This window comes from Cyprinodon tularosa, unplaced genomic scaffold (genome assembly GCF_016077235.1).
Source record: "Cyprinodon tularosa strain WSP-4 unplaced genomic scaffold, ASM1607723v1 ctg973, whole genome shotgun sequence".
In the NCBI taxonomy this organism is placed as follows: domain Eukaryota; kingdom Metazoa; phylum Chordata; class Actinopteri; order Cyprinodontiformes; family Cyprinodontidae; genus Cyprinodon; species Cyprinodon tularosa.
The window spans coordinates 340332-353795 of record NW_024039755.1 but is presented as its reverse complement, the minus strand read 5'-3'; the positions used below and the strand labels follow the sequence as shown (position 1 = coordinate 353795).

General features: G+C 37.3%; 1 protein-coding gene across 14 annotated transcripts in view; it reads left to right on the top strand.

Moving 5' to 3' along the window:
• Positions 1-13464, top strand: part of LOC119776976 (protocadherin gamma-C5-like) — a 124893-nt gene that overhangs the window by 24018 nt on the left and 87411 nt on the right. The window contains exon 1 of one of the 14 annotated variants that reach the window (XM_038275683.1): positions 1972-4452. The exons of 10 other annotated variants lie outside the window; for them this stretch is intronic. In XM_038275683.1, the coding sequence (XP_038131611.1) occupies positions 2077-4452 (2376 nt within the window). In that variant the 5' untranslated portion in view covers positions 1972-2076. Of the gene's footprint in view, positions 1-1971; positions 4453-5391; positions 7939-13464 lie in introns of those variants that run through there. 3 more of the 14 variants (XM_038275699.1, XM_038275676.1, XM_038275693.1) reach the window with 3 other exon arrangements.

Here is a 13464-nt window from a genome sequence, read left to right as displayed (position 1 = left end):
GCAACGATTAGTCATGATTAATCGATTATTGAGATAATCAACTAATCTAGTCATCCATTAATTGTTAAATGGAGTACAGAGACTCTATAAAACATACCATTTGGATTAAGAGAAACCAGCATAGAGCAGTAAAATATACCAAACTTGTAAATAATATTTATACACTATGCATTCAATGAAAAAACATTTTCAGTCTTTCAATGTGCTCTGCCTAGTTTTAGCTTCACCAGGTTTAAATTCTGGATTAGAAACCTTTTACTATCTGATTATTAATCGATTAATCACATTTGAAAAATAATCGTAAGTTGCAGCCATAAATTAATAGTGTGCAAAAAGTATAATATATTGAAATTTTAACTAACAATTTCCTTCCATTAATCACAATCTTCATAATTTTGTGTATAAATTTTCATTCATTTTGAATTGTACTTACTACTGCTGAAATGGGCTCTGGGAAGGTTCCTTGATGAGCATATCTCACATGGAACATAGACAGCAGCACAGGCTGTATCAATTCCCAGAAGTGCATAGGGCAGGAATAAGATTCAAACCTTAAAAATATTATTTTCATTAAGATATGACAAGAGAACACACAACTACTTCTTTTATTAATTACATTGTAAAAACAATCAATCTAGCAGCTGGACATCCGGATTGCTGGGGTGTGTGTGTGTGCCTTTTTTTTTTTTTTTTTTGGGTGGGGGCGGGGGGGGTGTGGGGGGGGGTGTGGGGGGTGTGTGTGTGTGTGAGGGGGGGGGGGGGGGGGGGGGGGGTGGCTGTCACCAGGGACATTATAATATGCATCTCTCCCATCCTTAACCTTAATACGGTAATCATTACTTTAAAGCTGTGGCTGTAGGCTTAACATGGGTATAACATAGTAAAAGTCTGATGGAAAATCTATCTGGTGGAAAAAAAACTAATGTCTTGGTCGGAATGGGCAAAACCGTGGATGTCAAACCGCTGCCTTAATGCCATTGATGCCATGTTTTCCCTCAAGCGCCCTATTTCCTCTCTGATTAATATTATTTTTCGTCCAAAGCAAGGTCTACAACTGCAGGATTAGGGAGGGAGACATAGTCATGGTCGCTGAAAGGGTTTACTCTTACAACAAAGTTCAGCTGTAGAAATATTTGCGACTTTAAGAAGTTTATTTATTTATTTTTTTCGGATGCGCCATCGGTTAGCTGTGGCGGTTTAATCTGCACTCCGATAGTACCGGAAGTAATAATGCAGCTGCAGAATCTAGCGGAAATACGTCATTGTTTTGTTCGGGCATACTTTCTGAGCTTTACAATTATTAATGTTTTAAAAAATATAAAAATATTAAACAGTTTAATTAAATATATGTTTGAATTTCTTCATATATATATAACACACGCTTAGATTTTGTTTTAATACAAATCATATGCATATTTTAAAATCTAATGAAATCTAAATTGATCAAGCTGTGATCAAACTTTGGCAATGATTTCTCCTTCAAACCTTTGATGGTTTACTGATCATAAATTTATTTATTTTTCATTCATAATAATTGTATTGTTCTCAATCATTTAGATTGTTCTATCTTATTTTTTAGCTGCATTTTCTATAGGTATTTGACATATAAAAAAATGTATTGTACTGTATAATATCATTAATTATTATTTCACTCATTTACAAATTATACGAGTTGGGAGATGGTGTAATTTTCTTTTTTAATACAATTTTCTTGTGGCATCAACCATTGCGTTTATGCTTTGTTTAAACTATAAGAAGTGGGATAATAATCCTTGGGTGCTGTTTGCAGTTTCATGTTAAGAACTCTTAGGGCCGCTGTTGACCAGCATGCTGACGAGTGAGTGCACTTTTTTTTTTTTCCACCAGCATCGTCTATGTTCCATCCTCATAATAAATGTTTTGCACAAAGGAAAGACGTTCCTCGTTGAGTGAAATATAAGCTACTTCGAGCAAGACATCTCAAATTCTATTTTGAGATTCTGTTTTGGATTATATAATTCACCCTTGCCTGGATTTTCTCCGAATTCCGGACATTTTTTTTCTTTTTAATCGCGGAGATAAAGGTCTGATAGAACAATGAAAGAAGCAGCACTGTATTTTGTCCTCGTTTTATTTTCTTCAACAACTGGACAAGTAAGCTACACAATACCGGAGGAGATGCCAAAAGGATCTTTAGTAGGTAACATTGCCCAGGATTTAGGTTTGGAACCCAAGCGTTTAATATCTGGCAAAGCTCGGATTTACACTGCTGACAATGAGGAATACGTCGAGCTGAACAGAGAAAGAGGAGTTATCCTTGTAAAAGAAAGAATCGACAGGGAGGTAATCTGTAAACAGATAACGCCCTGTGCTATACATTTCCAAATCATTCTGGAAAGTCCTATGCAATTTTACACGATTACTGTTCAGGTCACAGATATAAATGATAATTCACCAACATTTGAAGGGGATAAGATTGAATTAAAGATTAGCGAATCAGCCGTTGTTGGGTCAAAATATGAATTGGAAAGAGCTCTTGATCTGGATGTAGGAAAAAATGATCTCCAAAGGTATGAATTAAAACCAACAAATCATTTTGCTCTGAATTTGCAAGATAAAATTAGTGAGAATAAAAATGTTGAGATGATACTGAAGGAGCCTTTAGACAGAGAAAAACAGGAACAGTTAAATATTGTCTTAATTGCTGTAGATGGAGGAGAGCCGCAGATGTCAGGAACGATGCTGATTGTTGTTACGGTTTTGGACGCTAATGATAATGCTCCTATTTTCACACAAAAAACATATAAAGCCACAGTCCCTGAAAATGCATCAGTTGGAACAAATGTTGCTACTGTAAGAGCGACTGATGCAGATCAGGGCTCCAACAGCAAAATAACGTATTCAATAACAAATAAATTGGATAACGTGAGAAAAATATTTCAAATAAACAATGCCAGCGGTTTAATCACTTTGAGTGGAAATTTAGACTTTGAAGAATCGCGCAATTTTGAAATAAATTTGCGTGCAAATGATGAGGGAGGGTTAACAGCTTATTCTAAGTTATTTGTCGATGTGCAAGATGTGAATGACAACCAACCTGAAATTAACATAATGTCGAAGTCAAACGTGATAGCGGAAGATGCGCCTGTTAACACGGTGGTTACGATAATCCATATTGAGGACAAAGACACTGGAGAAAACGGTAGAATTAATTGTTTTATCAGCGAAAATGTGGAATTTAAGTTGGAGTCTTCAACTGACAATTTCTATACTTTAGTAACAGACAGTGAATTAGACAGAGAGATACATTCAGAATATAACATCACAGTGACCTGTTCTGATGAAGGAGCGCCCTCTCTTTCCAGCCACGTCACGTTTACTTTGCAGATATCTGATGTAAATGACAATGCGCCTGTATTTGAGAGGAGCTCCTATGAGGCCTATATTCTAGAAAACAACGCACCAGGCCTCTCTATATTTACAGTGAAAGCCGCAGATGCTGACTGGAAGCAGAATGCCCGGGTTTCTTATATACTGGAGGACTCCTTTATCAAGGGGATACCAGTCTCCTCATATGTATCAGTCAGTGCTGACAGTGGAGTCATCCATGCTGTGCGCTCTTTTGACTATGAGCAGATCAAAGATTTCCAGTTTCATATCAAAGCACAGGACGGAGGCTCTCCTCCACTCAGCAGTAATGTGACTATTAAAATCCTGATACAGGACCAGAATGATAACCCTCCTCAGGTTCTGTACCCAGTCCAGACTGGTGGCTCTGTAGTAGCTGAAATGGTGCCTCGTTCAGCAGATGTGGGTTATTTGGTGACTAAAGTAGTAGCTGTTGATGTGGACTCTGGACAGAACGCCTGGCTCTCCTATAAACTGTTAAAGACCACAGAAAGGGTTCTGTTTGAAGTGGGATTACAGAATGGAGAAATAAGAACAATCCGTCAGGTGACTGATAAAGATGTTGTGAAACAGAGACTGATTGTTATAGTGGAGGACAACGGGCAGCCATCTCGTTCAGCTACAGTTATTGTTAATGTGGCTGTGGCAGACAGCTTCCCTGAAGTGCTCTCCGAGTTCAGTGACTTTCCACACAACAAGGAGTACAATGATAGCCTGACTTTTTACTTAGTCTTGGCTCTGGCTGTGGTCTCCTTCCTCTTCATCACGTGTTTGGTGATAATTATATCAGTGAAGATCTACAGATGGAGACAGTCCCGCATCTATCACTCCAACCTCCCTGTGATTCCATACTATCCACCACGTTACTCTGATACTTTGGGAACAGGGACTCTACCACACCCGTACAATTATGAGGTCTGCATGACGACTGACTCCAGAAAGAGTGGCAACACGTTCTGCAGAGCTGGTCAGAACGTATTGATAATGGACCCCGGCTTTACAGGAACAATGCAGGGGATACAAAGTAAAAAGAATATCCTGGATGAACCAGACTCTCCTACAGAGGTTTGAGAATTTTCTTATTACATGGAAATCTTAAAGTCAGTGCCCATTATCATTTACATGTTCTACATTTGTAGCTGCATATTCTACCTATTTGCATGGGAAAAAAATATTGTTTAGCAACACTATTCAGCAGTTTATTGTGGATCATCATCACATGTGCTTTTTTAGGCTTGTTGATTATATAAATATTGTTTTTTTTATTATTATTTTAATATTTTTTTTTTTAGAGAATTTGTTGTTACAAACATTGACACGTTTAATATTTCCTCTGTATTGTTTTAAATATAGTTGTTTGAGGCTATAATTCCTAGTCAGGAAATATTTGGATATAGGAAATATAAAAGCAAACTTTATTAATATAAAAGCTTATAAGATACAAATATCACAACATGCTTTACAATAAATAAATTCAACCCAAGAATAAACAACATTCACTTCAATTGAATTATGGAGCTCAACATGCACTTTTATTGCATCTTTTTATTTCATCAACTGAATAAAAACATTGCTCACTTTAGACAATAAATTTGTTTGAAGTTGGTACAGTTTGTAAAGGCTTAGTCAATATATACATTTGACAATGAATTATTTTTTATGGTGATTCATTTTATTGTCTTGATATAATACCACTATCTTAAATTCATTCTTCCTTCAAGCAGAAGGAAGAACACACACACACACACACACACACACACAATTTGATGATTGTTATTATTGAAGTTTCTGAAGCATTTTAGTTTTGCGTGTTACATTTTTTATTGTTGGTTCATATCTAATCTCCCGCTGTAAAATATGGTTTTCTGCATTGCGTGGCTGTCTGCAGTGCACAAGTTTGTACTCTCAGGGCCGCTGTTGGCTCTTGCAGAGATTATTTCCCTTTTTGATGCACTGAACAGAGAAACACTTGCGCATGTAACCCAGAACCGTTCAACAAAAGGACAAGCGATCATCTCCGTGGATTCTCCTTATGCTTTTGGATTGGGAAATTTATGTTGCATTTTTTTGTTGGATCATCGTATATAAGCGGATACTTGGCGTTTAGGATTAAACACCTTTAATATTTAAACATTTTTATACGCGGATAACATCTTGGACAGAATAATGATATGGCAAGTATTGTTGTTTGTCCCTTTTTTTCTGTTGGGCGGTGTAGCGGGGCAAGCCACTTACTCGATTCCGGAGGAAATGTCAAAAGGTTCCATCGTTGGTAATATAGCGCAGGATTTGGGGTTAGATGTGAAGAGATTGCAGTCCGGTAAAGCGAGAATTTATACAGAAGATAAAACGGAATACATCGAGCTGAACACAGACAGGGGACTCCTACTTGTGAAAGAAAGAATCGACAGAGAGGCGCTTTGCGGGCAGTCAACACCGTGTGCTTTACATCTGCAAATTACACTGGAAGATCCGATTGAATTTTATTCTGTTCATGTCGAAATTAATGACATAAACGACAATATGCCCACATTTAAAAAGGAAGAGATGAGATTCAGGATCAGCGAGTCAGCTGTGATTGGGGCTAAATTTGTATTAGAAAGAGCGATGGATCTTGATGTGGGTGTGAATGGGTTGCAGAGTTATTCACTAAAACCAACGGATAATTTCATTTTAAAGCTTCATAACCAACAAGACGGTAGCAAAAAGGTTGAGATGGTTTTGCAAAAATATCTCGACAGAGAGACTCAGGATCACATCGTGTTAACTCTTACTGCCAGTGATGGCGGTGAGCCTCAGCTGTCAGGAACAATGCGAGTGGAAATTTCTGTGTTGGATGTTAATGATAATGCCCCGCTTTTTACGCAGGAGACATATACAGTTACAGTTATGGAAACCACTCCTATAGGTACTATTTTAAGTACAGTCAGTGCAGTAGATGCAGATGAAGGTTCGAACGGAAAAGTTGTGTATTCAATAACAAACACACTGGATGACGTTCCCAGTTTATTCCAAATAGAGGAAGAAACCGGCATTGTTTCTTTAATTGGAAAATTAGATTACGAGAGGACACAGCGCTATAATATACATGTACAAGCTAGTGATGACGGAGGATTAACAGATTCCTGTAAGATAATTATTGAAGTTACAGATACAAATGATAATCAACCTTCCATAAATATAATGTCTAAATCAAAATCTGTGACTGAAAATTCCAGACCAGGCACAGTGTTTACCATAATTAATGTCCAAGATGCTGATTCTGGAGATAATGGAAAGGTCGAGTGTAGTATTGATGAAAACCTGCCGTTGTTGATAAAATCAACGTCGAATAAATTTTATAGTTTGGTGACAGACAGCGATTTAGATAGAGAAATTTCATCTGAATATAATATAACAGTAACATGTTCTGATAAAGGAGTCCCCTCCCTGTCCAGCAGCGTCACTCTCACCTTACAGATCTCTGACGTCAATGATAACCCACCTGTCTTTGAGAGGAGATCATATGAAGCTTACATTGCAGAAAACAACGCACCAGGTCTCTCTATTATCACACTGAAAGCCAAGGATGCTGATTGGAACCAGAATGCCCGTGTTTCTTACATACTGGTGGAGTCCTCTATAAACGGTGTGCCGGTCTCTTCTTACGTGTCTGTTGCTACTGATAGTGGAGTCATCCATGCAGTGCGCTCTTTTGACTACGAGCAAATCAAAGATTTTCAGTTCTGCGTCAAAGCACAGGATGGAGGCTCTCCTCCGCTTAGCAGCAACGTCACTGTAAAAATCCTGATTCAGGACCAGAACGATAACCCCCCTCAGATTCTGTACCCAGTCCAGACTGGGGGATCTTTAGTGGCTGAAATGGTGCCTCGTTCTGCAGATGTGGGCTACCTGGTGACTAAGGTGGTGGCTGTTGATGTGGACTCTGGACAGAACGCCTGGCTCTCCTATAAACTACAGAAAGCTACGGACAGGTCGCTGTTTGAAGTGGGCTTACAGAATGGAGAAATGAGAACAATCCGTCAGGTGACTGATAAAGATGCTGTGAAACAGAGACTGACTGTTATAGTGGAGGACAATGGACAGCCCGCTCGTTCAGCTACAGTCATTGTTAATGTGGCGGTGGCGGACAGCTTCCCTGAAGTGCTATCAGAATTCACAGACCTTCCACACAACAAGGAGTACAATGAAAACCTGACTTTTTACTTAGTGTTGGCTCTGGCTGTGGTCTCCTTCCTCTTCATCACATGTTTGGTGGTTATTATATCAGTGAAGATCTACAGATGGAGACAGTCTCGTATCCTGTATCACTCCAACCTCCCTGTGATTCCATATTATCCACCACGTTACTCGGACACTTTGAGAACAGGGACTCTACCACATGTGTACAATTACGAGGTTTGCAGGACCACTGACTCCAGAAAGAGTGACAATAAGTTCGGCAGAGATGGGATACAGAACGTGTTGATACCAGATCCCAGTTGTACAGGAACGATGCAGCGGATACAGAGTGAGAAGAGCATCCTGGATGAACCAGACTCTCCTTTAGAGGTTAGAAGGGTTTTAATTAATCTTGTACTTCTTAATGTTTTTATATCTCAGGTTTTCAGATCAATACCAAAAACAAGAGGGTCAGAAATAGCCACTGGGGTATCATATAACAGGCCTAGCAGTAATTTAATTTGACCCAGCAGGATGGGCTGATCCATTTTGACCCAACCAATATGTTATTATATTCTAGCCAAATTATAGGTTAAATTAACTACAAATTTGAATGATTTCAAACATCCATATCTATTATTTCTTCTACCCAAATCATGTGTCAAAATCTGTGTTCTTTTAACTTTATAATTTGTTATTTCTTCTACCTAAATGGTGGGTGGAAATTAACCACATCTTTTGTTTTACCAGTTTGATACATTTGTTTAGTCATTTTTTTAAATGCTTGATAAAACTGCCCAATACTCTAACATATTACACTACAGTCATTAGGAAAATAAATTGAAATAAACTTACCCATAACTATCAAAAAATACATGTCAAACTTGGTGATGCAATGTATGTTTTATGCAATAAACAATACTGAAATCTTTACAAGGCATCATTTTGAAATGTATTAATACTTAATATGTACAATACAAAAAGGAGGCAGTAAGGTTGGAACAGTTTAAATTGGGTCATTAAAACAATGCACAACAGTGAGAAGAGCAACAGGCCAACAGTCAATTGGTAGCAAGAAGCTGTCCTTGAGTTTGTTAGCTCCACTGGTAGCAAACGTTCGAGTTTGAAGAAACTTTACCAGTTCAGACCCCTCTCCTGGCATTTCATAGACTGCACACAGCAGGAATCCCCACCCATATTCACACTGCTTTAGGTATTTAAGGTGTAAATAAAAATGCCTTTAAGCAATCATCGATGGCTAGAAGCAGTGTGTCGTGGTCCAATGGCTTTCCAGCAGTAGTGCTAGGCTTAAGATGCATGCTCATCTACTGGTCTAATAACATAGGGAGGAGGTTTGGATGAGTTGGCCTCATGGAGGTTCTTTACCAAAAACAAAGAGAAAGTGAAAATGAATGAGTAAGGAACAAATGATTGTTTTGAGTTAAAGAACAGTTATATGGGCTAAATATATAATTATAACAATTATCACTGCTTACGTATGTAAAGCAATACATGAACTTAACCAAAGTATAGTAGTATTATTCTCAAATAAAGCATCATCTAAAGGTTTTAATCTAAACCATTTGGATGAACAGGTATACAGGTGCTGGTCATAAAATTAGAATATCATGAAAAAGTAGATTGATTTCAGTAATTCCATTTAAAAAGTGAAACTTGTATATTATATTCATACATTACATACAAACTCATATATTTCAGATGTTTATTTTGTTTAATTTTGATGATTACAAATGACAACAAATGAAAATCTCAAATTCATCATATCAGAAAATTAGAATATTGTGAAAAGGTTCAAAATTGATGGCCCCTGGTGCCACACTCTAATCAGCTAATTAACTCAAACCACCTGCAAAAGCCTTTAAATGGTCTTTCAGTCTAGTTCTATAGGCTACACAATCATGGGGAAGACTGCTGACTTGACAGTTGTCCAAAAGACGACCATCGACACCTTGCACAAGGAGGGCAAGACACAAAAGGTCATCGCTAAAGAGGCTGGCTGTTCACAGAGCTCAGTGTCCAAGCACATTAATAGAGAGGCGAAGGGAAGGAAAAGATGTGGTCGAAAAAAGTGTACAAGCAAGAGAGATAACCGCACCCTGGAGAGGATTGTGAAACAAAACCCATTCAAAAATGTGGGGGAGATTCACAAAGAGTGGACTGCAGCTGGAGTGAGTGCTTCAAGAACCACCACACACAGACGTATGAAAGACATGGGTTTCTGCTGTCGCATTCCTTGTGTCAAGCCACTCTTGAACCACAGACAGCGTCAGAAGCGTCTTGCCTGGGCTAAAGAGAAACAGGACTGGACTGCTGGTGAGTGGTCCAAAGTCATGTTCTCTGATGAAAGTAAATTTTGCATTTCCTTTGGAAATCAAGGTCCCAGAGTCTGGAGGAAAAGAAGAGAGGCACTTCATCCACGTTGCTTGAAGTCCAGTGTAAAGTTTCCACAGTCAGTGATGGTTTGGGGTGCCATGTCATCTGCTGGTGTTGGTCCATTGTGTTTTCTGAGGTCCAGGGTCAACGCAGCCACATACCAGGAAGTTTTAGAGCACTTCATGCTTCCTGCAGCTGACCAACTTTTTGGAGATGCAGATTTAATTTTCCAACAGGACTTGGCACCTGCACACAGTGCCAAAGCTACCAGTACCTGGTTGAAGGACCATGGTATCCCTGTTCTTAATTGGCCAGCAAACTCTCCTGACCTTAACCCCATAGAAAATCTATGGGGTATTGTGAAGAAGAAGATGCAATACACCAGACCCAACAATTCAGAAGAGCTAAAAGCCACTATTAGAGCAACCTGGGCTATCATAACACCTGAGCAGTGCCACAGACTGATCGACTCCATGCCACGCCGCATTGCTGCAGTAATACAGGCCAAAGGAGGCCCAACTAAATACTGAGTGCTGTACATGCTCATACTTTTCATGTTCATACTTTTCAGTTGGCCAACATTTCTATAAATCCTTTGTTTTTATTGGTCTTCAGTAATATTCTAATTTTCTGATATGATGAATTTGAGATTTTCATTTGTTGTCATTTGTAATCATCAAAATTAAACAAAATAAACATCTGAAATATATGAGTTTGTATGTAATGTATGAATATAATATACAAGTTTCACTTTTTAAATGGAATTACTGAAATCAATCTACTTTTTCATGATATTCTAATTTTATGACCAGCACCTGTATATATATATATATATATATATATATATATATATATATATATATATATATATATATATATATATATATATATATATATATATATATATATATATATATATATATATATACTGTATATATATATATAGCAGATATATGGCACTGAGACATTATCTGCTGTTTTGAAAGTAGCTCGTTTTATCTTTAGGTGTATCAGAAAGTTTATTGGAAACAATTTGCAAATATTCTCACTGCTCAAGACACTAAGACTTGAATTTGTCTTTAAGAAAACTGATTAAAAGATTGGCATTTATATGGAATGGGTTTAAAGGGATCTAAGATGCATTAAAAGACATATATTCTTTCTCGTCAATACTAGCTAACTAATTAACCAGCAGGTTAATATGCCTGCTTGATGGAGAACCAGCTAAGAACCTTAAAATAAATTCAACCCATCACCCATGTTAATTATGAACTGTTTACTTAGATCCGTTAATAAACCTCAAAAGATAAAACAGACTAAGTGCAAGTGTGTGTGCTTCCATATAACAGCTAAGTGGCAAGCTAGTTAGCCAAACCAACCAACTAGCCTTGGCAATAAAATACACAATTTTAGTATGTTACACAACACAGACACTGTGAATTAGATATGCACTGTGCACAAACCTTTTATTGATGACTTGCAACGCAGATGGTCTGTTAGGTCCTCCAAATGAGTTAGTCAATGATGGGTAGAGCATGCCGCTTGGCACAGACATGGGCGTGATGTGTTCCCTAGATGAGCATGTTTTTCCAGATGATGAGTCCAAAGCACTCACAACCAGGTGCTGGGTCAACTGGTGCATGGTAGTTTCATAGATTTGGAAAAAAAATGTGTCCCAGCCTCTGGGTGAGGCAAAGAAATTAAAACCCAAGTCTCATAAAAAAAACAGCTACCCTAACAATAACTCATTATGGTTGGAGAATGAAATAACCTAGCGTTTGGGTAGAAAAATATAACCCATCATTATTTAATGAATGAGGCTATAATACTTCATCCTACACAGAATTTAAAAAAGACATTAGTGAAAGTTTTTCATTTTAAATGTAAATGGTTTAATAATTTGACTGTCAGAACATGGGTTAAGAAATGTTGATTGGAGCAAAAAGTTACGTGCCTATGTGTTTTGCATCCTCAAATTACAACCCTGTTTAATGTTGTTCAAAATATGATAATTGATTATCAAATTCAAATGCATATGAATTCATCGGTATGGGTAGGACACAGGGTGGATTGAATAGCCAGTCTTCTTCATTTCAGAACAATGGACAGCGCCCGTTGCTTTCATACTGAACCTCTGATGGAGCTTTCTTGTGGAGGAACACTAAGTTGTAAAAGCACAAAATGTGTCTCCTGTTGTGTCATAGCTAGAGAAGTATATATATATATATATATATATATATATATATATATATATATATATATATATATATATATATATATATATATATATATATATATATATATATATATATATATATTTATTTATTTTATTTTTTTTTTTTTACAATGTTTTGTTTTTTTTTTTTTACAACAATGGTGTCAAAGGGTTAATATAGTAAGCGCGAGTATAACCGGGAGTGAGAGTAGCGTGAAGATAAATAAAGACATCAATTTAGCAAGAAGACCATTTAAGATACCCGCAATCCTTTACTCTCTAACCCAAGCTCCGCAGCATTTACATCAGTAGCTTTTCAGATGCAATACGCATATAATTACCAGATAAAATAGCGCATTGAGCATGAAACGTAAATACATCACACTCATTAGAGATTGGGATAATTTATAGACTGAATATATCCCTCTTTTTAGTATCAGCCATTGAGGCTAGAAAAACGTTTAACAAAATCAGATCTAAAATGCAGTTCGTCTCTAGCTTAACCGAGTTGTAAACGTTTTTGCTCTAACCGACCAATCAGAAGACAGAAAATGCTGACGTAAAGGTGGGCCCTCTATCTGGCCCAGTTGGGCAGACCTGGAATCTGATTGGTTGAAGAAAACGTTCCTCACGGATATTGTTAAGGTGAAATCAGACAGCACTGCTTATTCTGAAGGCTCTGTGACGATTTGATTGACATAGCAACACACACGGGCTGAAATATGATTGGACAAAAACTGTAGCAATCACGTAAATGTAATGGAAGCACATATTTCTTTTTTTGTTTGTTTCAGGGACCAAAAAGTATATTTACAATTTTTTTTTTTCATGGCATTGATTTTTTACTTCCGTCATTGAAAAGCTTTTTGACTAAAAATAACAAGGAATACAGTAGCATATAGGAGCTGGGAAGCAAGTTTCTACGGCAGGAGAGTTGTTCATCTTTTCACCCAGTAGATCTATTCTTCGTTAAAGCTACAAAAAGTTAGGAATAGCCTGGACTGTTATAGGCTACTTTAGTAAAAGGTTGACAAATTATTCCATTTGATTATTTTAGTTCTATTCTGAAAAAAAATACTACATACTGATATCTGCGATTTTTCGTTTTAAACACAGAGGGCCGCTGTTGACCATAGTGTTTAATAAGCTGCACACTTATAGCAGCATCTCCTCTCACACGTTCACATTATGAAAAAAGAACACGACGGGGAAGGACCGAAATGTACAATAGTGCTGAAATTATTGTCGACCTGAGGAAAACGATGCTTTTGTTTGGATTATGCCTGGTTTGAAATGAAAATTCTGCC